This window comes from Pempheris klunzingeri, chromosome 7, assembly GCF_042242105.1.
Source record: "Pempheris klunzingeri isolate RE-2024b chromosome 7, fPemKlu1.hap1, whole genome shotgun sequence".
Taxonomy (NCBI): Eukaryota; Metazoa; Chordata; class Actinopteri; order Acropomatiformes; family Pempheridae; genus Pempheris; species Pempheris klunzingeri.
Window position 1 is genome coordinate 21,112,772 of NC_092018.1, and position 25,246 is coordinate 21,138,017.

At 41.7% G+C, this 25,246-nt stretch overlaps 2 protein-coding genes across 2 annotated transcripts; one reads left to right on the forward strand and one right to left on the reverse strand.

The window, feature by feature from the left end:
- Positions 1-14,322: 14,322 nt before the first annotated feature.
- On the forward strand, positions 14,323-19,280 carry fam151b (family with sequence similarity 151 member B). Its single transcript, XM_070834279.1, has 5 exons — positions 14,323-14,443; positions 15,028-15,187; positions 15,258-15,475; positions 16,478-16,613; positions 18,831-19,280. The coding sequence occupies exons 1-5, from the start codon at positions 14,323-14,325 to the stop codon at positions 18,982-18,984; spliced, it is 789 nt and encodes a 262-aa protein (XP_070690380.1). The 3' UTR covers positions 18,985-19,280.
- A 4,006-nt stretch (positions 19,281-23,286) lies between these two features.
- ankrd34bb (ankyrin repeat domain 34Bb) lies at positions 23,287-25,087 on the reverse strand. The gene is made up of 3 exons (XM_070834443.1): positions 24,885-25,087; positions 23,873-24,781; positions 23,287-23,809 (listed from the first exon to the last, which is right to left on the reverse strand). The coding sequence occupies exons 1-3, from the start codon at positions 25,085-25,087 to the stop codon at positions 23,287-23,289; spliced, it is 1,635 nt and encodes a 544-aa protein (XP_070690544.1).
- Between the last annotated feature and the right edge of the window lie 159 nt (positions 25,088-25,246).

The following is a 25,246-nucleotide window of genomic DNA, read 5'->3' on the forward strand; positions in this document are numbered from 1 at the left end:
CTTCTCCAGTAGTTCCGCCACTTCTGCCGTCAGAGCAGCCGCCTCTGTCTGAGAGGACATGACTGTCTCCAGCACCCCGTTGAATGGCGGGGGAGGGCTGGCGAACTGGAGCGTGTAGCTGTCCTTGATTACCTTTGTCATCCATTCGTTCATGGATTAAAAGGTTTGCAACTCGGAACAGCGCTCTGAAACGTGGAGCCACAGGTTGCGATGCACCACCATGGCCTGCCTGAACTCGCTGGACTGGAGAGCTCCGGGCTGAGCAGTGGCCGCTGACACCAAGGAAGCCAGCAGGGTGATGTTGTTCAACGCTGTGGTGGACTGAGCGGCACACTGGTGGATCCTGTCCGTCATGTGTGCCGTCATCTGGTCCCGCGGTGACAGAGAAGTGGGCTTCCTGTTTCCAAAGAAGGAAGCCTTCCGCAGCAGGAGAGACGCCAGGCTGTGGACAGGCGCTCAGGAGGTGGAGCTTCATCCTTAATCCTCGCAGTCCAGGACTCCCAGTGGGGAGTCAGGAGTGCAGGACAAGATGTCTGTGACAGCGGGAACAGAGTCAACGGACCCATGCCCTTCGTCGCAGGTGGGGTCAGCATCCTGGGCGTGTCCAGGGACCGCAAACACCGGCGTGTACCACCCGCCGTCCTGATCCTCGTCCAGCAGAGCGGCGAACGCCGTTGGGTCTGTCCTGCCGGCAGGAGAGCGCAGTACGGGCAGGTGGCCTGGGAGGTGATGGCCAGTGCTGCGTGCTGGGGGCTGAGGCAGTTGTCGCAGCGGGCGTGGCGGTCCAAAGGCAGGATGTAGCCGGTGTGGCAGGAAGGACACAGCCGGATGCTGCTGGAGTGACGAATAGTCGACATCTTCTTGTATCTTCAATACCGCTTACGCTGAAGAAAAAGAGGGAGCGAAGGTCAGGTCACGGAGGTATTATATACCCATGGTGCGAACCCGAAAGGGCCAATGCGGGGCATAAGGGCGCGAAAGAAATCTTCAGTACTGCGTATGCGCGAGGGGATATACCCAATAGCGACAGCTCTTAAAGGGTGAAGCCTATACGAAATAGAACTAATGCACACACCTATACACAAAATACGACCACAGTCATAACACATTTCCTTTGTATATTTGAATTTATTTGAACTAATGTATTTGAATTAAATTTACTTTTATTTATTTGGACTGAATTTCCCCAATGTGGGATAATAATAATTTGTTTGAGTAGAATTCTTAAGGTAAGGTAAAATAAGGTAAGGTAAGATAAGCAACAAGGTAAGTAAAATTTTCTTGAATTATTTAATTTGAAGTTATTGAATTTCTTTCAAATGTTTAAACTGCATTACTAGACTTTGTTTACAGGAATAAGAAAGAGTTGCCCTAAAGAGACGAAATGAGAAGAAAAGACATGAAGAGTCAATGGAAGAAGAGAAGAAACAACAAGAGAGATGAGGAAAAGACGACAGGAGAGGAAACGGAGAGGAGGAGGGAGGGAGGGCAAAATGACATGAACCCTTATACAGAAAAAAGTAATTTCTAATTATATACACTCGTCTTCTAATTGACTTTTAGAGAACAGGAGAGGAGAGGAGGTGGGAGGGCAAAACAACAACAAATCTTATAAGAAAAAAGTAAGTATGAATTTAGTTCTTGTTATTATCACAATTCATGTATAAATGAATAAGTAAAAGTAAATGAATAATCCATTTTCTAACCATATATACACTTGTTTTCTATGTGACTTTCTAAGAGGAGAGGAGAGGAGAGGAGAGGAAGAGGGTGGGTGATATAAAGTGTGAACTCTGAAAAAGGTAAATATCAGTTAATCTAATATCATTATCAGATTCCATTAAGTTTAGTCTTCTCTTCATCAGGTCATTTGAAGTTTTTTTTTATTTGATTCCCTTTTGTCTTTCATTTGTTTAATTGAGGAGAGGAAAGGAGGGGAGGTGGTGGGGCAAAACGACATGTGAACTCTTATATTGAAAAATAAATATAAATTTATTCCCTGTTATCAGGATTCATGTTGTCATTGACAAATCTGTTTTCTAACTATATATAAACCTCCTTTACATGTGACCTTCAGAGGAGAGGAGAGGAACCCTTATATATAAAAAAGTAAGTATGAATTGTTTCTTGTTATTATTACAATTTATGTTTCAGTAAATAAGTCAAAGAAAATAAATAACCCATTTAACCAACCATATATACACTTGTTTTCCATGTGACTTTCCGAGAGGAGAGGAGGAAGGAGGCCAAACGACATGTGAACCCTCTCCTGGAAAATGGTGAATATTCATTTCTTTAAAGTTGTTAAGAATCAGTGTTAACTAATGTTTTTATATCTAAATGATACAAACTCATCTGCTTGCCTTGAAATGTGTAACTGGTGTTCATCATCTGATTTTTCAGAGAGGAGAGTAAAGCGTCAGAGAGACGAGATGAGAAAAGAAGAAAGGAAAAGAAAGATTTAATGTAAAAGCAAAAAGGAGGATGTTTTGATGTTAATGTCAGAACTCCTAAAGTGAGAAACCAAGTGTGTCTAATAGCACCAAACAGTGTTTGAAATAAAAAGTCAGATGGGGGCAAATGTCCCAGTTTGGTTTCTGATGTTTGTTTTACTTCCTGGTTTATCTTTGCTACTGATGTCATGTGTTGGAAAATCAAAAATTATATTTTCATAATGTTATATTAATAGATTTGTCAAATAAATACAACAAACATACAGGTTTACACACGTTTCCATCTGTACACTAGATATATATATCATTTCATATCTATCTATAGACTACACTGAATATAATCTATAGCATAAAAGAAACAGTAGCAGGGTGGATATGAAAAAGCTGGAATGAATACGCTAAAATATGCCCAGTGTGAACAAATTAACGGTATCAACAGTGTAAAATGAATACACAAAGATACACTATGAACATGTGCAGCAGATACAGAATCACTCCTGCGGATCGCCGGCCACTCGTCATGTTTTTCAACATTACCATATTGATAATGCTAAATTTTTAGTCACACTCTTATTGTTAGTGCTATAGTCACTGTTAGTATGTTTGTTGCTGTTTGTGTTGTCCCTCTCTCTCTGTGTCCCTCTCTCTCTCTCTCTGTCCAACCTCCACCCAACACGGACCCTGACAGAAAGCCGCCCCCCCTTGAGCCTGGGTCTGTTCCAGGTTTCTTCCCGTTAAAGGGGAGTTCTTCCTGCCACTGCTACTCAATATAATATCTGATGCTGCTCATGTGGGGATTCTTGAATCCTCAATGTTGAATTCCTGAATCGTTGGGGCTCTCTCTAATTAAAGAGAGCGTCTTGAGATAACGCCATTATGATTGGGCGCTCTATAAATAAAGATTGATTGATTGATTGATTGATTGATTGATACAGTAGGTAGTGCAGGTCTGTTAGGATCCTGTGATTTTCCCCCGTTTTCCCTGCCTTTTTCCCTCGTGTGTTTGTCTCCCCCTTCCTGTCACCGGAGCGGCATCGAGGAGGTTACTCAAGCTCATTCCAACCACACACCTGCAAACCACACACACCTGTTCCCGATTGGCAATCAGCCGCCCACTCCTTCCCTGCCTACTTAACCCAGGTCTGTTCACTCACTCACTCACTGCCAGATTGTCTATTTCCAATGGTGCACTTCAGGCTCTCGGTCCAGCAATTCCTTGCTATGAAAGATATTCTTGCTCTTCTACCCTGGTCTCTGTCCGGTCCTGCTCCCTGCCTCTTGTATTTTTTTAAGTAAAAATAATGCTAATAGTAAGATATTATAAACAGCTGGAGGTAATAGTGTAAACAAGTACAGATCTGATATGTGCCAGTACCCACACACCCTCAAAGCTCATTCATGCATTTTTATTATCTCTATTGTCTTTATCATCTTATCTTTTATCATTATCTTCTATGGCAGCTTTGCCATCAGTGGAAAATCTATTAGTGGTTGATACCTGACAGGGTCTTGTGCATCTGTCTGAAACATGTCCTGTGTGGTGTGGAACTTGTTCGACTTGCACATGTGTAAACTTATCATTTTAGAAAAATGCCATCAAACAAGCAATAGTATTGCTTCACTAAAGGTTCAAAAGAGGTTAGTTCAACAAAAACAGTGTTAAGAAGATGAAGGCATCTGAAAGAAAGAGGAAAACAAGGCTCCCAGTTGACTGTAAATTCTGTAATGAAGCCACGACTGACTACAACGAAGTGATTTGTCTGGTAAGAAGCGATAACTTTTATAGAGAATTTAAGAAAATTATTCTCAATTATCGAGCAGCTGTTGAATGCTGCCAGGTGTTAATGCACCGACCAGGTACAGGCAGATATCCAACCTTCATTTATTAGCAAGATACTTGCAAAGACAGTTTCAGTGTTAAAGTTTGCTGTTGTTTTAGTGGTAGTTTACTACTTTTCTACTGTCTGTTGTAATTGTTATCAAACAACAATAGAATTTACAAATGGACAACAATAAACGGATGTTAGCTCACCCATCAGTGAGAGAAGTGACAGCTACGGTCTGTGTGCACATCTAACATGGCAGTTTAGCATCGGAATAATCAATGCTAACCCAACATGCTTGATACAGTAAAATAAAACTAAACTCATCCGTCCAGTCAGATTTGAAGTGACTGTTTTTCTTGGTTGACTTTTTGTTTGTCGTGTTCTTGGTTTAGGAGAGTAATTTATCATCTGTAACTTCCGTAAGCTTAGCCGGTGAGTAGCGCTAGCTAACCAACGTACGCTGTGGAGAGTCTTTATGTAGTAGGTCAAGTGTACGGTGAGGGCTGAGGTCAAAATAAATATAGAACAGCACTTTATCTGTCTTTATTTCACATGTTGTACACTTTATTTAACATTATGACACGTCTGTGCAGACCACACATTTGTTCTAAAATAAATCTTATGTGATTATTAGCTTTAATTTTTATGTTTTACTTCTCTGCTCAGATTTCTACCCTCTCACAGGTGTTATTATTCATACGTTGGTGTTTTCACACTGTTTGTGTGCATAATGGGTTTGATTTGTGTGCATGTGTGGCACATACTTATTATCTTATTGTAGGACAGCTTTGCACCCAGACACCCTCATTGCTCTGTGGGTATTTTTATTATCTCTATTGTCTTTATTATCTTATCTTTTATTATTATCTTATTGTAGGACAGCTTTGCCATCGCAGGAGAATCTATTAGTTGTGTTTCTTCAAAAAGGTTCCATGTTGCCATGTTTTGTCTCCACCTGCATCATTCAGACTAAAGACGTCCTTTCACCTCTGATAAACCTTGCAAACGCACACAAAAACACGAGCTGCAGCTTTTATCGACAATTTCACAGAAAAAGACACAATACAGATCTAATCCCTCCTCCCCCACCGTTTTTGATGACAATTATTTGGTGGCCAATTGACCTCAAAAGTGATCAATAACTGTTTTCCAGTGCGTTTGGAGGTGAATGAGACAAAAAAGGGGGAATTCGATGTCGGTTACAGGTTGACAGTTTCCCCGGAGCCACTTTCCACCATATCACTGCCATGATAGGCATAATAGGCTGTTGTTCCGGTCAGCCGTCCCATCGTCAGCGACTGCGGTTCAGAAACATACAATATTTTCTCAACCCACTTTCCAGATTACACCCCAGCTACATCAAGGACACCTATGACTTTGTCAATAAAATAAAAAACCTCCAGGTACCCAACCACACCCTCCTTTTTTCCATAGACATAGACTCACTCTACACTAACATAGAAACTACACTTGAAAGCTTTGACACACTGCAGAATAAATTTAACCTGGAGAAAGAAGATTTTTACAGGTATCTACAAACATGGAATTATTATATTAAAGAGATTGGGCAAAATATAGAAGAATATAATCCACTGATTGACCTTTTTATAAAAGCATACAAATCAAAACTTCCAAAGGGAATAATATCAAAATTATATAAAACTATAACTAATTTCAACAGTCATTCAACAAACTATATTAAGGATAGATGGGAAAAGGAAGCAGATCTTGTTATAACAGAAGATGAGTGGGAGTATATATGTACATCTCATTGGAGAAGTACAAAATCTCACATCTGGAGAGAATTCTGCTGGAAAAGTGTATCTCGTTACTTTACAACACCATGTCAAAGTGCACATTTCTCACAAAGAAACGGTCAATGTTGGAGAAAATGTGGCAGCCAACGAGCACATCAATACCATGTGTTTTGGGACTGTCAGGCTCTTCAAAAATATTGGTCTGATCTTAACAATGCTGTAAAGTGTATATTTCAAATTGGTATTCCACTTAATTTTAAGACGATGTTTTTGGGTTGTAAAACTCTAGCAATGAAAACAATTGATGGATACCTTTGAAATATAGTTTTGGCAGCTGGGGAAAAAGGCCATTACAAAGAAGTGGATGGTACAGAGAGACCCAACCATCTGGGACTGGACCCAAATAATGACTGACATTTACAAAATGGAAAAGATTACTTTTGCAATGAACTTAAAAATTGACACTTTTTTTCTTACACTGGAAAAAAATGGGAAAAATATGCAAAACAGTATATGCCTGACATTGCATAGAATATGCTATTCATAAATGTTTATCCAAAATGTGACCAGCCTTAGACCGATGCAGTGCTACAATGTTCCATCTCTGGGAGTTTCAATGGTAAATGGTCTGTATTTGTATAGCGCCTTTCTAGTTATTTCAACTACTCAAAGCGCTTTACATGACATCCTCATTCACCCATTCACACATCAATCATACAGGAGAAATGTAATTTGGAGGAGACTATTCTTTCATACTCATTCACACTCTGAAGCCATGCTTCAGGAGCAAGTTGGGGTTCAGTGTCTTGCTCAAGGACACTTCGACATGTTGACCCATAGGAGCTGGGGATCGAACCCCCGACCTTCTGATTGAGGGACGACCCACTCTACCACTGAGCCACAGCCGCCCCCTAACAATGTTATTGTTAAAAATGTAATTTGTCTGTTCTAACAATGTATGGCAAATAAGATCTGTTAATGTCTCATCCTTCAATAAAAACAAAATTAAAAAAAAAAAAGAAACTACAAACATCGGGTCTACAAACATCCAGACCCGACAGCCAAATTCTACAGTTGCTCAATATCACTCACCCGAAATGACTTCATGTTCAATAATCAACACTATCTCCAGCTGTGCTATGGGCCAGAAGTATGCACCATCCTACGTGGACATTTACCTGGCCCATTGGGAGGAAACGGCCTTCACCCAGACATCCACCAAACCCCTTCTATACTTCCGGTACCTGGACGACATCTTCGGCCTCTGGGACAATACACCACAGGATTTTCTGGCATTTTTGGACACCCTCAACTCACACCATCCCAAAATAAAACTTAAACACAATCTACAAACATCCACAGTCGAGTTGTGTTTAACCTAAATTTTAACCAAATTTTAAGCAGGGCACTTTTAAACCAACTTGGCTTTTAAAAGATTTTTTTCAACAAAATTAAGTGTTAATACACACTGTCCCCTTGAGCCAGTGCCCCCATAGCGCTCCTTAAGGAGTGCTGCGTTTTAAACCTAACCTAAACCCAAACCAGAAACCCTAATCCCAAAACCCAATCCCTAACCTAACCCTACTCTAACCTTACCCTAACCCCCTAACCCTAACCTTAACTCCAAAAAGCACATGGGGGAGAAGAAGTGAGGACCAATCAGAGGCTGACAAATCAGCTATCACCTCACACTCAATCTTATTTAAACTTACTGGGATGCTGGTGGTCCTCTTGGTTCCTCTGATGAAGCCTAAAAAGGCGAAACGTCAGGCAGTTTTTTATTTCTTTTCTGATTTTATGTACAGTTTTTTATGGCCTTTTATGCAGTTTTATAATGTGACTCGGATCTCTTTAACTTAAAATGGCCCTTTTAACCCACTGACACTCCTCACCAAGGACACCATCTACCACTGCTTTCCTCCATCCAGTCATTGATTACTGTGTGTTTCATCACCTTTACCCCTACCCCTAACCTTAACCCCTAACCCTAACCTTTATTCCTAACCCTAACCACTATCCCCAACCCTAACTCCTAACCTTAACCCTCCCCCCTCCTACCACCCTCTCCCTCCCCCCTCCTCCCTCTATCAGGCCCCTCCACGTTGGTCTGTCTTTCCCCCTATCTCTTGTCCCGTGTCCCTGTTTGTCCCCCTTTTAAATGATTTTTAATTAAAACCTGCCCCTCTTTCCTTTTATTTTAGGCTTTTATTTTTTGACTGCAGCCTAAAGGACATAGCAGCCCCTGTGCCTGTGCACACCAAACACTCTTTAAGAGTGTTGGGAATCTTTTTAACCTAACCCTAACCCTTGGTTTACACCAATCCGTAGGATTAGCCGTAGGTGAGGGGGTTCAGGCTTATGCAAAACAGAAGCAAGGATAGTGCATCACCATGGTATATGCCACACTTGATGGTAACTTGTGCTATTGGCTTAGAGTTGGCCTCCAGAGTTGTTTTCCACAGCCCCTCTGCGTTCTTGATGAAGGTTCTTAGGGTCCTGTTGTATAATTCCAAGCATTCCAGTACCCATGTGTGTGGCGTTGAGTCATAGGCCTTCTTATAGTCAATCCAGGTGGTGCACAGTTTGGTCCTCCTGGTCTTGCAGTCTTGATGTATGACAGGAGCTTCTGTTGTACAGAAGTGGGTAATTGGCTGGTAGTTGGATGGAATTGCACCCTTCTGGGAGTCTTTCATTATCAGGAGCATCCGCCCTTGGGTTGCCAGGAGTTCATGGGGTGCAGTTAGGTTCTTTATCCATTAGATGTGGATCACTTTGCTTCAAAATTGTAAGTGCCATCAGCTCAGAACCAGGGAGGCGTCTGATTTTCCCCAAATTAATTCTGCAGCAGGACAACAAACCCAAACATACAGCCAATGTTATTAGCAACTATCTTCAGCATAAAGAACAAGGAGTCCTGGAAGTGATGGTGTGGCCCTCACAGAGCCCTGATCTCAACATCATCGAGTTCCTTGAAAAACTGTGTTCAAGTGTACTGTCGTGTTTGTTTATTTCGAATGAAGACAGGCAACTTATTTCATTTAAGGTGTTTTAATGTTTGTAAGAATAAAACATAAGCATGGCCATGGACTCCGTCTGTTCTCAGAAAATCACAGTCAGCAAGCTGTTACTCTGTAGCCAACAGATAGCAGTATGGTAATATTGAAATAAGGCACTATGAATAATAACAATATGTTCTCCACACATCATAAGGCACTTCGAATAGCAACACTATATTCTTCACTAGTACTATATTCTTCTCTCTTGGAATAGTAACACTATATTCGTCACAAATACTATATTCTCCACAGTACCTAGAAGAATTGATGCTGTTTTGAAGGCAAAGGCTGGTCACACCAAATGTTGATTTGATTTAGATTTATCTTCTGTTTGCTCACTTTGCATTTTGTTGATTGTTAAACATGAACAATTACATTTATAAATTTTTGAAAGCATTCTAACTGTGCAGCATGTTTTCACAAAGGACAAGAAAGTGAAGAGTTTCTTCTTGATTATTTCATAAAGTTTTACCCAAGCACCTCTTTGATACCCTCTGCAGTATGCTCATGGCTCTTTTTAAGCCAGCCAAGTCACAACTCTCTTCATACTGCTGCATGTGTTTGTGCGTCTCTGTGGTTTATGGCCCCATATGTCAGTGCAGCCAGTTGAAAAAGGGGGTCAGCTGCCAAGATTGGAACACTGGCCAATCAGTCAGAGCCAGCAGACAGCCGCTGTCCAACCAAAACGATTAACAAACACACACATCCACACATACATACACAAGGCTGCTTTATTAATCACCCTCTCGTGAACTACTGACAGGATGGAAGAAGATGTTACAGAAGAGTAGGGAGGAAAAACAAAACAGAAGTGGCCTCGAGACAGTCATATGGGTGTCCCAGAGGAAACCTCACAATGCCAAGACATACACACTACATAGACAGGCAGCGCAGGGTGATAATAATAGAGACAAACATGAAGTGCACCTCATGCCTAAAATATAAACAATAGATGCTAATATTGGAGTACAATCTTTCTCTGATAATATTGATCAGCCAGCCACTCAGCAAGACAGCTTCCACATCTACAGCAGTTGTTATCAAAGCTGCGTCTGACAGTGTAGAACATCAATAAAGACAGACTAGCACATACAAACATACACATGGAGCCCATCACAGTTCACCCCCTGGTAATATGTCAATCTGAACAGGACATGACACATTCCAAAATAGCATCAGCTTGTAGGAACACATCACAATACAGATCTGTCCATTTTTGTAACCTCTAAAGGATTTATTTCCACTAACAGAGAGGCTACGCTGAACACGTAATGTCTGCAAATGCTGCAACACTACACTTATACTATAATCAGTGAAACTGGGTACACCAGACATGAGAGCGACAAGCAAGTGGAGCATATGTGCAATGGAGATCAGAGGGGTGTCCTTAGAAGCAAGTTCAACCTAGCCAAGCTTTCTTTGCATGGGCTGGCTCAACAAACCCCAAACTTGTTGTCAGAGATAACTGGCATCACGATGGTGGTTATCAACTGTCTTTGTTAACGCAGGTTCTCTGCTTCAGGCTCTGTGTGCATTTTAATAAAGGGGACGTTTGATGCATCATTTGACTCTGCTTCTGCACATTATTGCTGAACATTTTCTCTATAAAGACTGAAATTAACAGCCTATCATACAATCGTGTTATGTTTGTATTTATATTTTCAGCTTGATCAGAAGTGTTGTTATTGCTTGTAACTAAATGCTACAGGCTGTTCATATATCAATATCTGAACCACCATTAACCTTCAACATGTGACATTTGATCTAATTTTGAGATCTAAGATTTGTTTTATAGAATGATGCTCAGTCTGTGGTTCAATTTCAACATGCAAGATATACACTGCTCAGAAAGGGACCATCAGATTTTGATGAAAACTAAATATTCAACATCAAAATCTTTACTGTACATTGTGTAATTCGTTGAGAACGAAATGATGCAACAACGGTCAATGGAAATCAAAATCACCACCGAAAATCAAAGTAAAAACTTGAAATCACAGTTTAATCCAACTTCAATCAAATTTCATCATGGCAACTCAAAATGTGACTCAGTAGTGTGTGCCAGTAAGCATTCCCGACAACGTCTGGGCATACTCCTGATGACCTGGACCTGGATCAGGGCATCAGTGAGCTCCTGGACAGTCTATGGCGCTACTTGGTGCCATCGGATGCACCGACAATTGAATTCAGGTCTGGGGAACATGAGGGCCAGTCAGTGGCATCAATCCCTTCATCATCCAGGAACTGCGTACACACTCTGGCCACATGAGGCAGGGCATTGTCCTGTACCAGGAGGAATAAGTTTGTTGGGGATGCCTGCCAGGGTCGCATTGTAGTAGCCAGTGTGTGATATAACCAAAGCCTTGACTAGGTCTTCCATAGAGCGTAGCTGGGCATAGACTGGAGATGTTTTGCAGATGGAAGAAGGCAATCCAAGAGACATTGACATATACAGCTGTGTATCATAAACATAAAAGTGAAAATGGATACCATAGCAATCAATCAATCAATGAATCTGCATTTATATAGCGCCAATTCATAACAGGGTTATCTCAAAACGCTTTCCATAAAGAGCAGGTCTAGACCAAACTCTTTAATCAAGAGAAAGACCCAACGATTCAGGAATTCAAAATTAAGGATTCAAGAATCCCCACATGAGCAAGCATTAAATATTAGGCAACAGTGGCAGGAAAAACTCCCCTGTAACGGAAGACCACCAGTCCTCCAGGTGGCTGCCAATAGTCCTCCTCCTTATTGTTTAAGATCAGACCCACCACAGCTTTGTCGTCAGCAAACTTCAAGATGGTGTTAGAGTCTGATGTGGACAGGCAATCGTGTGTATAAGGAGTACAGAAGAGGGCTCAGCACACAGCCCTGGGGGGCACCGATGTTCAGGGTGCGTGGGGATGACTGGTGTTTCCCCACTCGAACCATCTGTGGTCTGCTGGTCAGAAAGCTGTAGACCCACCAATATTTCCGTGAACACCAGTGCAAGCTGGTCGGCACAGGCTTTGAGGACGCGTCCGGTGATGCTGTCTGGTCACCTTCCTGGTGTTCACTACCTGGTGTGGTAGTTATGGTCATTAGGATCCCGGTCTTTCATGGTCTGATTATAGCAACTTTCAGTGAAGAGGGGACTGTACCAGTAGTCAGAGAGGAGTTGATGATGGTCGTAACAAAATGAAAGAGGCAAAGCATGCTTAACTAGGATGGTGGGAAATGAATTCAGGTGACAGGTGGCGGTACTGGCCTTAATAATGAGCTCAGATTTTCAGTTGTACTACAGTCACATAGTGGAATGGGGATAGTGTCATGGCGCTTGCTGATTGGACGTTAGAGGCCAGCTGATCGTGAGTTGTTGTTATTTGGGAGTTGAATAACTTCAAAAAAGCAGAGCATTGTTCATTTGAAAGGTTGTTGGTGATACTGGTTTCAGGTGGTTTGAGTAACCTTTTCACTGTAAAGAAGAGAACTCCAGTATTGGATTAATCTGTACTGATGATGTTTGCATAATAGGTGGTTTTAGCTATTGAGAGTGAATTTTGTTAGTGAAGTATATGGTCACGATACGTTCGTTTATTTATAGCAGGTCCAGTCATGGTGCAGTCTCTTCAGATGCCGACCTTAAATTATGATGCTGATTATGATGCCAAGGAGTAGGCCACCAGCACAGCTGTGTATTTACAACAAACCATGTTGCCAGAAATATCCATAAAAGCCATCTTCCTGCTATGCCTGAGGCCTGCATGGACCCTCTTCATCAGTGGTGAGCAGATGGCAAATATGAGGCTCACTCTGGCACACTTACGGCTTCAACCTGCCTCTCAACATAATCTAGCACACCTTTTCCCTCTGTACTACCTTATACCATATGGAATATGTGCTGGTGAAAATGTGACATCAACAAAAAACAAAATCAGTTTGTTAAACGAAAATGAAAGCAAATTACATGGGGTTTGTTGGACCTGCTCTGTCATGTGCATGCAAGGGTTATTTTAAACTTTGCAGGTCAATATGTATTTTTCGACGTCCTGCCATTCTTTGGTGTCGTTGCCTTGGGCTTAATGTTATGCTGGCACCAGTAATCTGGCAAAAAAAAAATTTTTTTTAAATGATTATTGACAGTCCGTACATAAGTTTAAGTACACTTATTTTGTGACTCAAGTGAAAGGGTTATGTAAAATCACAAAACTGACATGAGTTAAAGCCTTAAGAGTATGAAAGTACCAAAAGTAAAAGCTGACCCTGTTGGGTGGAGGACATGGTACCAAGAGGCTCTCTTGTATGTCTGGAGATGATACCAAATTTTGTACATCTAGGTGAAATGTACATGTGGGGGCTGCATTTTCTAAGGAGTGCTATCAAGCCCCCATGCCACACCCAAGCCCAAGACCTATATCAAATGTTGATTTCATTTTCATCATTTTTGTGATGCAGTTTCGGGCCTCTCCTTCAATTAGTAAGTGTTAAAATGACAAATTCCCATTTTAAGGGCAAATTAAATACTGTACCTTTCTAGCTCCATTGGTCTTTTAACAATTCGAATGTTTTACATTAGTATTTCTTTTTGTTCACAGCATCTATTTTATTTAGTTCTGTTCTTTTTTTGTTTACAAACTTTTATTCATGGTTATGCCTATACTGTTTGATCATGACAGTGTAGAGAATTATGATGATGATGATGATATGTATTATATTATAGAAATTGCATTGATATTCACACTGATTCAAAATTGTTCAATAATAACCTGCTGACCGACATGTTGTCTTCTAAAATCATAGTTGTATTAACACTCTCGGATCAAAAATGTAAGAAAGTCATTTGTGAATAAGAACAGGAATCACTGGCAAATTGCTATTGGTGCTTTTATTTTGAAAAGGCCGGAAATGTAGTCGTGTGTGTCTCTGTCTGACATGTCCCCCCCCAACATACTGAAGCCCTGTGCTCTGCTCTTCTCCCTGGTGGTGTAAAGGAGCTATGAAGCGGGCTCTTTTCTTTAATTTCCGCAGTGCTGCCGTGGTTTTAATCGGAAGTCTTACAGTATACGTCATTTGGAATTTAAAGGGTAAAACAGCCAAATAATCTGTTGTGCTTCGTGTTGTTCACAGCAGGCTAGTGGCTCACTTAGCTAACTTTACCAACCTCTGAACTCATGAACAGCACTGTAACTACACTGAAATCATTTCGTGAGTTTTGTGAGGTCACAGCGAGCTTGTGTTCGCAGACAGAATGTCAGAGCAGACGCTGGAGTATTTCTGGAGCCGGAGTCTGATGGGGACGAGGGATGCTGCTGAGCTCAGGTGGTCGCACGCAGTGAACAGCAGGAGGAGGCTGACGGAGGCTTTGTCAGGTGGAGTTCTACCCATCACACGACCAGTATGTGCATGTGTGTCGGTGGACGCTGTCACGACGAACGTCTCACAGCGTCCACTGACCTTCCCTGATGCTACGAGGAAATGTGATGACGCCATTGCGTCCTCCTGCGCGTCAGAGACCGTCATCCGTTCAGAAACCCTAATTCCACTATTGAGAGACTGTTAGTCAGGCTTCTAAAACATCACCTTTGGCTGTAGAAAACTATCATTTGACAGTTTATACACCAAACAACTAGTTGGGTACTGAATACACAAATACACGGCTCACAGATTCTTTGTCAGTTTCATTTAATTCCCACATAATGAGCTTACCATGCAGTATTACAGTCACAAGGGCATGCCGGCAAAAACACAAGCTGGGAGGAGTATGCTAATATAACTATATAGCCTGGATTATATGTAACACTCCAGTGAGATTGTCCTACATTTGAGAAGCACTGATTTAATCACAATGTAAATCCACAGTTACCTGAACAGTGAGAGACATTTCACTATGTTGACCCAGCAGTTACCCCGCCCCCCCTCGCTGACCATTTTGACCAGAAACGTTCACCCATAGGTCCCACTCACATGATTGAGGCCGATGTAATCATGAGAGGTCGTGACCCCAAAGAACCAATCATGGCACACCCCCCTGACACAGACAGTGACATCACACTGAAGGAGTGGCTGGAAGGAGTGAAGGCGCACAACAAGGGAATAAAACTAGACTTTAAGAGGTGAGACCGAGCTTCTCTTCCATCTAAGTCATGTGTGTTTGTGTGTGACACTAACACACTCTTCACGCAGCCTGGAGGCAGTGTCTCCGTCTGTGGTTCTGCTGGAGGAGGTGCTGGCTGAGCCGAGCCGTCCCGTGTGGATCAATGCCGATATCCTCTCTGGGCCTGGAGGACAGGCCAGACCTCTGGAGCCTCAGGCTTTCCTTTCTGCTGTGACAACTCTACCCACTCACACTGTGCTGTCTCTCGGGTGGACTACCGGATGGACTGCTGGGGCAGATAACTCAGGTGAGGACATTTCAGTACCACTGGCTGTGTTTCTTCTACTAAAAGTAGAAGAAAAATATCATGTAAAGGGGCAGCACGGTGGTTAGCACTGTTGAAGGTTCCAGGTTAGAACCTGGGGTCTTTCCATGTGGAGTTTGCATGTTCTCCCCATGCTTGTGTGGGATACTCCTTCCTCCCACAGTCCAAAGACATGCAGGTTAATTGGTGACTCTAAATTGCTCGTAAGTGTGAGTGATTGTCTGTCTGTGTGTGTGTTGGCCCTGTGGTTGGCTGGTGACCAGTCCAGGGTGTACCCTGCCTCTTGCCCAAAGTCAGCTGGGATTGGCTCCAGCAGCACAATAATAATAAAGATTTGATGGTCTAGTGCAGGGGTGTCAAACATACGGCCCGTGGGCCAACACCGGCCCGCCAGAGGGTCCAATCTGGCCCATAGGATGACTTTGCAAAGTGTAAAAATTATAGAGAAGACAAATTTCAGATCGTTCATAATGTTTTGTGAAAAGATAGCTCATTAAATGTGAACATTTTCAGAATGTACTTGTACTTTTTTGCACTAAAACAAAGGGAAACATTTGGAGTTGTCGTTATTTATAGGTTATTATGCTGTGATTTTACTGGCCCCTGAACTAAAATTAGTTTGACACCCCTGGTCTAGTGAGTATTTTCGGCAGCTAGACATTGTATGTGGGATTGAGTTGAAATAAACTACACTGTGTTGTCATCGTAATGAAGGAAGATGTCACCCAGTGCAAAAGTGTGGCTCATTGATTGTTTTGAATAGTTTTTGGACAACGATGGAGCTCTGTGGCAGAGAGGACAACCATATATCAGGCTCTGATACAAACAATATGCTTCAGTAGGAGGAGAGTAACTCTAGCCTTTATCCTTAAACAGTTCTCCACAGAGAAGAGTGTTGCTTCTCGAATAGATGGTTTGTGAAACCTGTAGTTACTGTGAGCAGGAAGCTTGCAAAGTGATTTGTTTTGTTGTACTATTTTCCAGGTTACACCTGGGATATGGTGCATATGATGGAGGAGATATGTAGAACCCTTAAGCATCCAGTCACCTTTCCAGTGCGTGGAGCTCTCCTGGCTCAGTCGTTCTCCCAGCTCACGTGGCTGCTGCAGCAGTCACACAGGTGATTATCAACACAGTGAAGCCAGTCAGTCCCATCAGCATTACTTAATCTCTGCTTAGTTCCTCTGCTGGACTTGTTTAGTTGATCTTGCTGGTAGAGGGATAGCAGTCTCACCAGTGGATAGGGCCTTCTGAGACAGTGGTGGGGCCTCCAGATATTTCTTGAGCTCCTCCTCAGCTTTGCTGCTAGCAGATTAATGTACATTTCTGACTTCAGTAAAGGTCTTGCCCAACAGATGAACCTGTGGCCCCACAGCCTCATGTGGCCTCACCTCTGTCTGCAGAAAAACTCAGTGGCTACATTAATTAGGATTAATTAGGGTTCCCCCATTACCCTAAGATAAAATACGACATGCATGCACACAGAGACATTTTGTAACATTATGACATGGATTACACCGTATCTGCATTATAAGTTAAACATACAAGTGTACTATGTGCTTGTTATCATAATTGATCAACCCGTCATAGGGACATAATGATACCAAAAACTCATGCTATGATATTACCACGCCAAAAAATATGATATTTATCACAAATATCCAAAAATATTGAAATGACTATTGAACAAATTGAAAAGAGTACTCAACCTAAACCTATAACCACTTTAAGCTTGATCAATCTTTATTTATATAGCGCCAATTCATTACAGCGTTATCTCAAGACTCTTTCCATAAAGAGCAGGTCTAGACCAAACTCTTTTATTAGAGAGAGACATGGTGTCTTAAACTTGTTGTATACTGTGACTGTTTCAATAAAGTTGTTGGAAAAAAAACAACTTACAGACAAGATGACGGTGAACATAAGACAGATGGGGATTTATTCATGTCGTATTGTGCATAACTTTAGTAGATCATATCGTCTATGGGCTTAATCTGCAGATGCTTTGGTTCAAAATTAGCCCAGACTTTTCTGGCCACAGCTGCAGCTTGTGCTCATATACAGGGCAGGTCAAATCCTGCATCATCTATGACGTAGTATGGTCGCATATCAGCAGTGATAAACACTTTCCACTTTTCAACACATGAGGATGATGCCATAGTGAATCAGCTGAACAATGTCAAAACATACAGTCTGTCAGTCAGTCAGTTGTTTTCGCTGTAAATACTAACTAGGCTAAACTGACTAGCATGCTACAGCTGATAAACAGAACTTTCTGAGTTAAACTGGAGTTGTAGAGTTTCTGTTCTGTGCATACGTAGGCATGTAATATGTAATACACACAGTGAGCCTATACATTTGAGAGATTAATTGACACTAATACGGTTGTTTAAAGTAACTATTTCCTATTGTTTGCTGTTTTATATCGTTTACAAAGGACCACACTGTAATTAAGTATGGAATAATACTTTAGGTAAGTTTAAGTATAATTCAAGATTCAGTATAGAATTCAAGATAAACCTTTATTGATCCCCAGTGAAGCAATTTGGTTGTTGCAACAGCACAATAGAAATATGCACAGATAAGTATTGTAGTAAAGGAAATAAATAATTAGAGGTATATAAAACTAAAGTAAGGATAGAATACAAAATAGAAACAAACCATTAGCCTTCGCAAGGCAAAATTGCAAACTTAAGTGACAGTGATCTATGAGAACAGATTTCATTCGACTATATAATATCATTAAGTGATGGTACTTAGTCTTTGTCTGTGTATAGAGATGTAATTGAAGTATAATATAGAATACAAAACAAAGTTGATGTAACATGTTGACATAATGTATTGTAATATGGTACATAATAGTATTGTATGGGATATGAGACATAATATGATGTGAAATGTAGTTTATAGTATGACATAATAGTAGTAGTATAGCAATAATAATGATAATAGTATAGTTTAGCAAAATAACAGAACATAATACCATGTCAAATATGATATGGTATAGTATGGGTGTAGTATAGTTTATTACAAAAATAAGTTTATATTCCAAATGTACTGTAATATGTTTTTGGAGGCTGCAATGTTCATCATTGCTGTTTTGGCCACTAGATGGTGCCTTTGAGTAAGTGTAGCAAGTTTAAAGCAGATGTAGTGGAAGAAGCCCAGTTCTGTACTCAGTTACTGTTTGTTGTAAAAAGTTTTGGCAGAATATAGTGTGCACTCCTGTCAACAACTATAAACACGACATGACCTAATTTTTTTTCTGACTTTGCATTGATGCATGTTAAGACCTTTTAGCTCATGAAATGTCTATGCTCTCACGTTTTATTCACAGATACACTCTAACAGTGTGGACTGGCCAAAATGACGAGTTAACACTGCAGGACTTGGTGACCTACAGAAAAGAGTTTGATGTCAGAAGGATCTACTATGACTTGCCGGACTCTCTAAGGACAAAGCTCAGTGTGACATTACAAGACAAAAATTGAAAGTCCATGGCAAACACACGAGAGGTTGTCTGGTTGTCTTTATTTATGTTTATAAATATTTATTTATTTTATTTATTTATTCATTTTTCTCTAATGGTTGCTTTTTTCCTTATGAATACTGCAGAGTTATACCTATTCATGACTCGAAAGGTGCTGCAGTGAAAAGTCCCAGAAGGAAACGGCACTCTTTGGTTTAAAGGTGCAATGTGTAAAAAAAATGTGAAATGGATGAAAAAAGGTTTCCGCACACTGCAGTCTATCAGACCTTCATCAGAGCATACAATTATAGAATTGTGGTGGTGTCAAAAATTACAATCAAGAATGTAAAGCATGTTACATTCTTAAATTGTTAAAAGCACCAGAAGTGCTCTCAGACTAAAAAGGTCATGGGAGTACTATATTGGTCATGAAATAATAAAGTCAGTGAATTAGTCCTCCAAAGATTTATTTTTTATGTTTCGGTATTAGTTAGATACTGAATTATTTTTTTTCATATAGCCATGCTGAATAATAAATCACATCTCCTACTGCGTTTGGGATTGTTGTGTTAATGCACACAGAATTAGAATTGCTTAAACAAGCCAATAAATAAAATCAGATTCTGAGACAATGTAGTGGACACATTTTCTTCTTTAAAGATGATGAAACAAGTGTTTGTCCTGAGGTTTGTGTCAGCATTTTTCTGGAGACTGATGGATCTCTGTGATGAAGAGAAATTTGACAGTGGAACGTCTGTTTAGCTGTGATGAGGTTAATGATATCACAAGCCTCGATGGTTTTTAGTTTTTTTCATTACTCCCACTTTGATACCACTGGATTTGCCTATACTGCTGCTGCTCTCTCTGCCAGCACACACTGCTCAAAGCTAGAGGTCTAGAGTCATGTCACTATGTTGTTCTGAGAGCTCTGTGGTGTTCAATACTGTTATTCTCTGAAAATACAGTACTTACAGTAAAAGCCCAAAGCAAACATGCTTTTGCTGACTGCCTTTCTCCACATCAGACTGTGAGTTACATATGTTAATACTATGTTATTATATTTGGTTTATTGAAAATAGTTCAACAGACAGTTTAATGAAGACTACTGAAGGTTGAATGCACCACTTAAGTGTTGCCACTGGCAACTCTATGTGGTGAAAAGAGTGTCTGTGAATATTAAGATTAAAAGGATGCAAATTAACAAATTGGCAATTTAGATTGAAGGTTTCTCTAAAAGGAAAGACTATTTGCAGCTTATGTTGATGAGGACCCTTTTATTCCAATTATTTATTTATTATTTATCACAGTGATATGCAGTGCACTCCATGTTCTCCCTGTGTAGAATATATGGCAATTTGTAGTAGCTATTCATTTCTTGAATAATGAAAATAGCTGTAAAACTAATTATAAAATAATTAAGCCAATTGGATTACACAATTTACTGTTAAAATACAGAAAAAAATGCTGAAAATTCACAAACCCCTTTTCAAGTTTAAAATTGTTGTAAAAAATAATGTTTAACTGTATTTAATTCTGCACTGTACTTTAGTCTTGGCTTTGAAAAAGCCATTAAGAACACCTACACCTACAAGACTCTTAATGTTCAGGCTCCATCATATCTTAAAGAGCTCATAGTACCGTACTACCCCACTAGAGCACTGCGCTCCCAGAATGCAGGCCTACTGGTGGTTCCTAAAGTCTCCAAAAGTAGTGCAGGAGGCAGAGCTTTCAGCTATCAGGCTCCTCTCCTGTGGAACCTCCTTCCAGTTTGGGTTCGGGGGGCAGACACCCTCTCTACATTTAAGAGTAGACTAAAAACCTTCCTTTTTGATAAGGCTTATATTTAAGGGCTGGATCAGGCCTTAGACCAGCCCCTAGTCATGCTGCTATAGGCTTAGACTGCCGGGGGACTTCTATGGTGCACTGAGCTCCTCTATTCTCTCTCCTCCTCTTCCTCTCCATCGTTATGTCTCATGCTATCTTCCCCGGAGCCTTTCTGTGCTTTCTCATCTCTCAGGTTCCTGTTGATCCTGTGGATCCTTGTCCTGGCCCTGCTGATGTGGTTCTCTGGTTCCTGTGGGTCCTGGCCCCGGTCCCGCTGATGTGGTTCTCTGGTTCCTGTGGGTCCTGGTCCCAGTCCCGCTGATGTGGTTCTCTGGTTCCTGTGGATCCTGGTCCTGGTTCTGCTGATCTGGTTCCCTGGTTCCTATGGATCCTGGTCCTGGTCCTGCTGATGTGGTTCTCCATCAGTCAATGGATATGGTTTCTCTTTTCCCACTGGGTTTTTTGAGTTTTTCCTTCCCGAAGAAGGAGGGTCATAAAGGGCAGGTGATGCCTCGGACTGATCCATTGGCCTCATCAACTGCTGGACTCTTTATTAGATTGTTTGTTCGCTTACACTTGTTTATTTCAGTGAACTTTGTAAAGCACTGTGAGACAACTCTGTTGTGATATTGGGCTATACAAATAAATTGAAATGACATGCCTTAAGGTATAGACTCATCAAATGTTTTTTTTAAATTGAACAACCATGTCACTTGAGCTTGAAGTTTGAATTTTGAATTAATCTTTAACTCCTATTAACGAGGTAAAAAGTCAGTTGTGAGACCCGTATAAATAGACCTCACAGGTGAAGAGGAGGATAGAGAGAGGGAGGTTCAACAGGCAGTTAGAACCAACGGGTACAAAGATTGGATGAAGGAAAAATATGCCATAACATAGCTGCCAGCAAGGACCCTGGACAACAGACTTACTGAACACACAGAGGCAGACCAAAACTACCTGCATCATCGAATGGAAAGAGATCATCGACCTGGGGTCAAGGGATGGCCTGAGAAAAGTCAAGGAGGACATTCACATCCAAAGCAAGAGACCATCTGGTGAACTCTGGTTTACCATCACTCCCCCTTACACAATAGCATGTGACTAGAATTCCATACTTGGATCACATGATTGAAACGAAACCACCTTCATGACAACAAGGCAACTCTATCCGCTAAGGAAGGAGACAAGATGCTGAAAGTTTTAGAGACAACTAAGTTGTTGGGGCGCCCAGGTAGCTCACCTGGTAGAGCATGTATCGTTTAGGCTTAGTCCTAACCATGGCGGCACGAGTTTGAGTTCAGCTTGTGGCCCTTTGCTGCATATTATCACCTCTCTCTATCCCTCTTTCATCTGCTCTGTCCTATCTAGTAAAGCATGAAAATGCCCCCCTAAAAAGAAACAACCAAGTTGGACCTTGTGTTACAGGACCCATATTCTGCTAATTTTCAAGTTTGTACCTGTATTTGGTGGTCCAACTAGATCACACTAAATGGTCTGTATTTGTATAGCTCCTTTCTAGTTATTTCAACTACTCAAAGCTCTTTACATGACATCCTCATTCACCCATTCACACATCATTCATACAATCTAAGTTGGAGCAGACTATTCTTTCACACACATTCACACACTGAAGCTGTTTCAGGAGCAAGTTGGGGTTCAGTGTCTTGCCCAAGGACGCTTCGACATGTTGACCCATTGGAGCTGGGGATCGAACCCCCGACCTTCTGATTGAGGGACGACCCACTCTACCGCTGAGCCACAGCTGCCCGAACCCAATATTGTTCTCATAACATACATGGCTGCTGCAGCTGTATTCTGCCTCTGCCTGAACATTCAGTTGCTTTCCTCGTGTTACTGGGAGCTGGTTTTAGGGAGGAAAACCAATGGTGGACCGCAAGGTGGGTTCAGGAGGTTTATAGTCGCTGGGGACAGCCTTCTGAGGGGCTGGAGGAGGTCACATGATCCAAAGATCCCCTTATGACATCATGAAGGGAGCCCAATCTAAACAATGAATTTTCAAACTCATTTACTGAAAGATGGAACAGGAGACACAGAGAGAGGACAGTCTAATCTCAGAGTTTGGTGAAATCAAGGCAAATCAGGGAATCATTTTTATGCTGAGAAGACATAAAAAAGTGCATTTTGCATAATATGGGACCTATAGGGTTTTTTTAGTCAAACCATGTAGCGGTTCTGGAAAAGTGCTGCAGTATGTAAAGTATACTGATTGAAGATTCACACTAAAGTTATATTTTGTATTAATATTTATTCTTTTCATATGTTTCATTACATAGAGCTCAAACAGTCTCTCTCTCATGATGATACCAAATTCTGTCTTGACAAGTCTAAAATAAGTACACCAATGCAGGCACAGAATGCATAAACTGTATTTAGTAAGTGTGCATGAGCTGGCAACAGCAATGGTATCATAGGTATAGTAAAGCAATGTATAATACTGGTAAGCACATGCATTTTCTCCTGATACATGCAATATTTTATTCTAATGGCCAAAAGTTTCCTTGAAGTTTACCAACTGATTTATCTGCTCACTCTGCATTGAGTGGCGTCTCCACAGCATTTTCTTGGCTTTTAAATTCCTTGGGAAAACAGGTGCGCAGGGTTGAATAGGCTTTGACCCTGTAAGAACCCCATTCAATGTCTTGCTGCTTCCACTCAAAGGGTAGGAAGAGCTAGAGCTGACACCAATATCTGGTATAGGTGCATGGTGATTGAGAGGAGGGAGGTATCCAGGGCGGGTGTGGGCGATGTGATCCAGAAGAAGGGCCCCTGAGCCCCTTCGCTCCAACCCAGCGGTACCTCGTCTCTGGACAGAGCTCTCCAAGGACTCTCTAGATCCCGATAGAGTGGAGGATCTGCTGTTGACCAGCTTGTACTTTTCTGGTCCCACTCCAGCTCCAACACCATTCTTGGAGCTATTGTCACGGCTGCAAAACTGTGGTAACTGAGAGTCAGAGCTGTAGTGGTCAATTCCAATATTTCGCCGACGAACCACATTTTGCAGACTGGAAACATTCAATTGTCTAAGACAGTCAGTGGAATCTTCATCCACAGGAGTGGATTCATGCGGAAAGGGGAGATCTTGATGCAAGTTTGGGTGTGAAGCAGAATGTAGTGAACTTGCAGCACTGTCATATGACATCTTTCTACCAAAGCTCCCTCTTCCACTTCCTCCCCTAGTCTCATTTCCTGACATGTTCTCTAGTGCTCTCAGAAGCCCTGTTGTGTCTTTGACATCGATGCTGTGGTGGCGTGAAACAGCTGGTGGTCTTCCATTGAGGGCGAGGCCATTGACTCTAAAGGACAACTCCTCCTCAGGTGTAATTTCCACTGGCTCCTCTGTCAGAGAAGCAGCCTGGCTCTGCTGAAGCAACAGTGAAGGACTTTTGGACCACTGCTCGGAGTGTAGCCTCAGGAGATTAAGTCGCTTATCCACCCCAGGAACACGTAAAGGACTAGGATGTTGGATAGGAGAACTTGGTCGAGATGAAACTAGGGTAGGCCCTGAACCTAGATACTGGGGATCCCTGAGGCCAAGAAGGGGGCTACCAGGTTGGGGGTAAGCACTTGCTGCAGACCCCTGTGGAGGAGTTTGAAGCTGGACCTCATGTGGAGACATAAAACAAGATGATGGGGTATAATGCAGACGCTCCTCAAGGTCAGGAGGTGGAGGAACATTGAGGTACTGCTTTGTCATCTGATGGCCAGATGGCAGTTTGTTGGTGGTGATGATGATAACCTCCTTACCCTTTGCTTTACAAGCATCCAGCAAGACCCTGAGGACATCTCTGTTGCCTGAATTGACAGCATAGACCAGTGCTGATAAGCCTGCATGATCCTCCAGAGTTGGGTCAGCTCCACTGCTTAGCAGGAGTGACAAAATGTCAGCCCCTGCTTGTTCAAGGCATGCATGCATCAAAGCTGTTTTCCCCATCTTGTCTTGAATGTTTGGATCAGCCCCATTTTCCAGAAGATACCTATTGGAAGTAAATACCACATTTATTACACAAGACAATTACAGAAATGGAAGCCAGTAGTGCATGCTTTTAAGTAGCATACATGTATCTTGATAGAACATACCTAACCATCTTGATTTTGGGAACACTCTGTGAATCTGTATGGTGTGTCTTGCAGGACACCATAAGCGGCGTCTCGCCAAGCTCGTTACTCTCGTTTATGTAGGCTCCTCCCTCCAGCAGCAGCCGTGTCAGACGCAGACGACTCAAATAGACAGCCTTCAGCAGAGAATTGCCATCTGTTCGAACCTCTGTTGGTTCATCCATTGTAAAGATCTTGGCTTCCTCTCATCCACCTTAAATGTCTTTGATATAGGATTGTCACTTGTTTGTTCAACGGTGCACACAGCCCAGTGCCTGCAATAGAGGAAGAGGAACACTAAATTCTGTAACTGTTGGTGGCTTTAAGCTGTGGGTCATCAAACC

What these genes read in the sequence shown, in the direction of transcription:
- fam151b (XM_070834279.1), top strand. Translation starts at nt 14,323, where the DNA reads ATGTCAGAGCAGACGCTGGAGTATTTCTGGAGCCGGAGTCTGATGGGG. An exon ending in GCTGACGGAGGCTTTGTCAG is followed by an intron (nt 14,444 to 15,027) that starts GTGGAGTTCTAC and finishes GTTCACCCATAG; the next exon opens with GTCCCACTCACATGATTGAG. An exon ending in ATAAAACTAGACTTTAAGAG is followed by an intron (nt 15,188 to 15,257) that starts GTGAGACCGAGC and finishes CTCTTCACGCAG; the next exon opens with CCTGGAGGCAGTGTCTCCGT.
- ankrd34bb (XM_070834443.1), bottom strand. Translation starts at nt 25,087, where the DNA reads ATGGATGAACCAACAGAGGTTCGAACAGATGGCAATTCTCTGCTGAAG. An exon ending in CCCAAAATCAAGATGGTTAG is followed by an intron (nt 24,782 to 24,884) that starts GTATGTTCTATC and finishes TACTTCCAATAG; the next exon opens with GTATCTTCTGGAAAATGGGG. An exon ending in CATCAAGATCTCCCCTTTCC is followed by an intron (nt 23,810 to 23,872) that starts GCATGAATCCAC and finishes GAATGTTTCCAG; the next exon opens with TCTGCAAAATGTGGTTCGTC.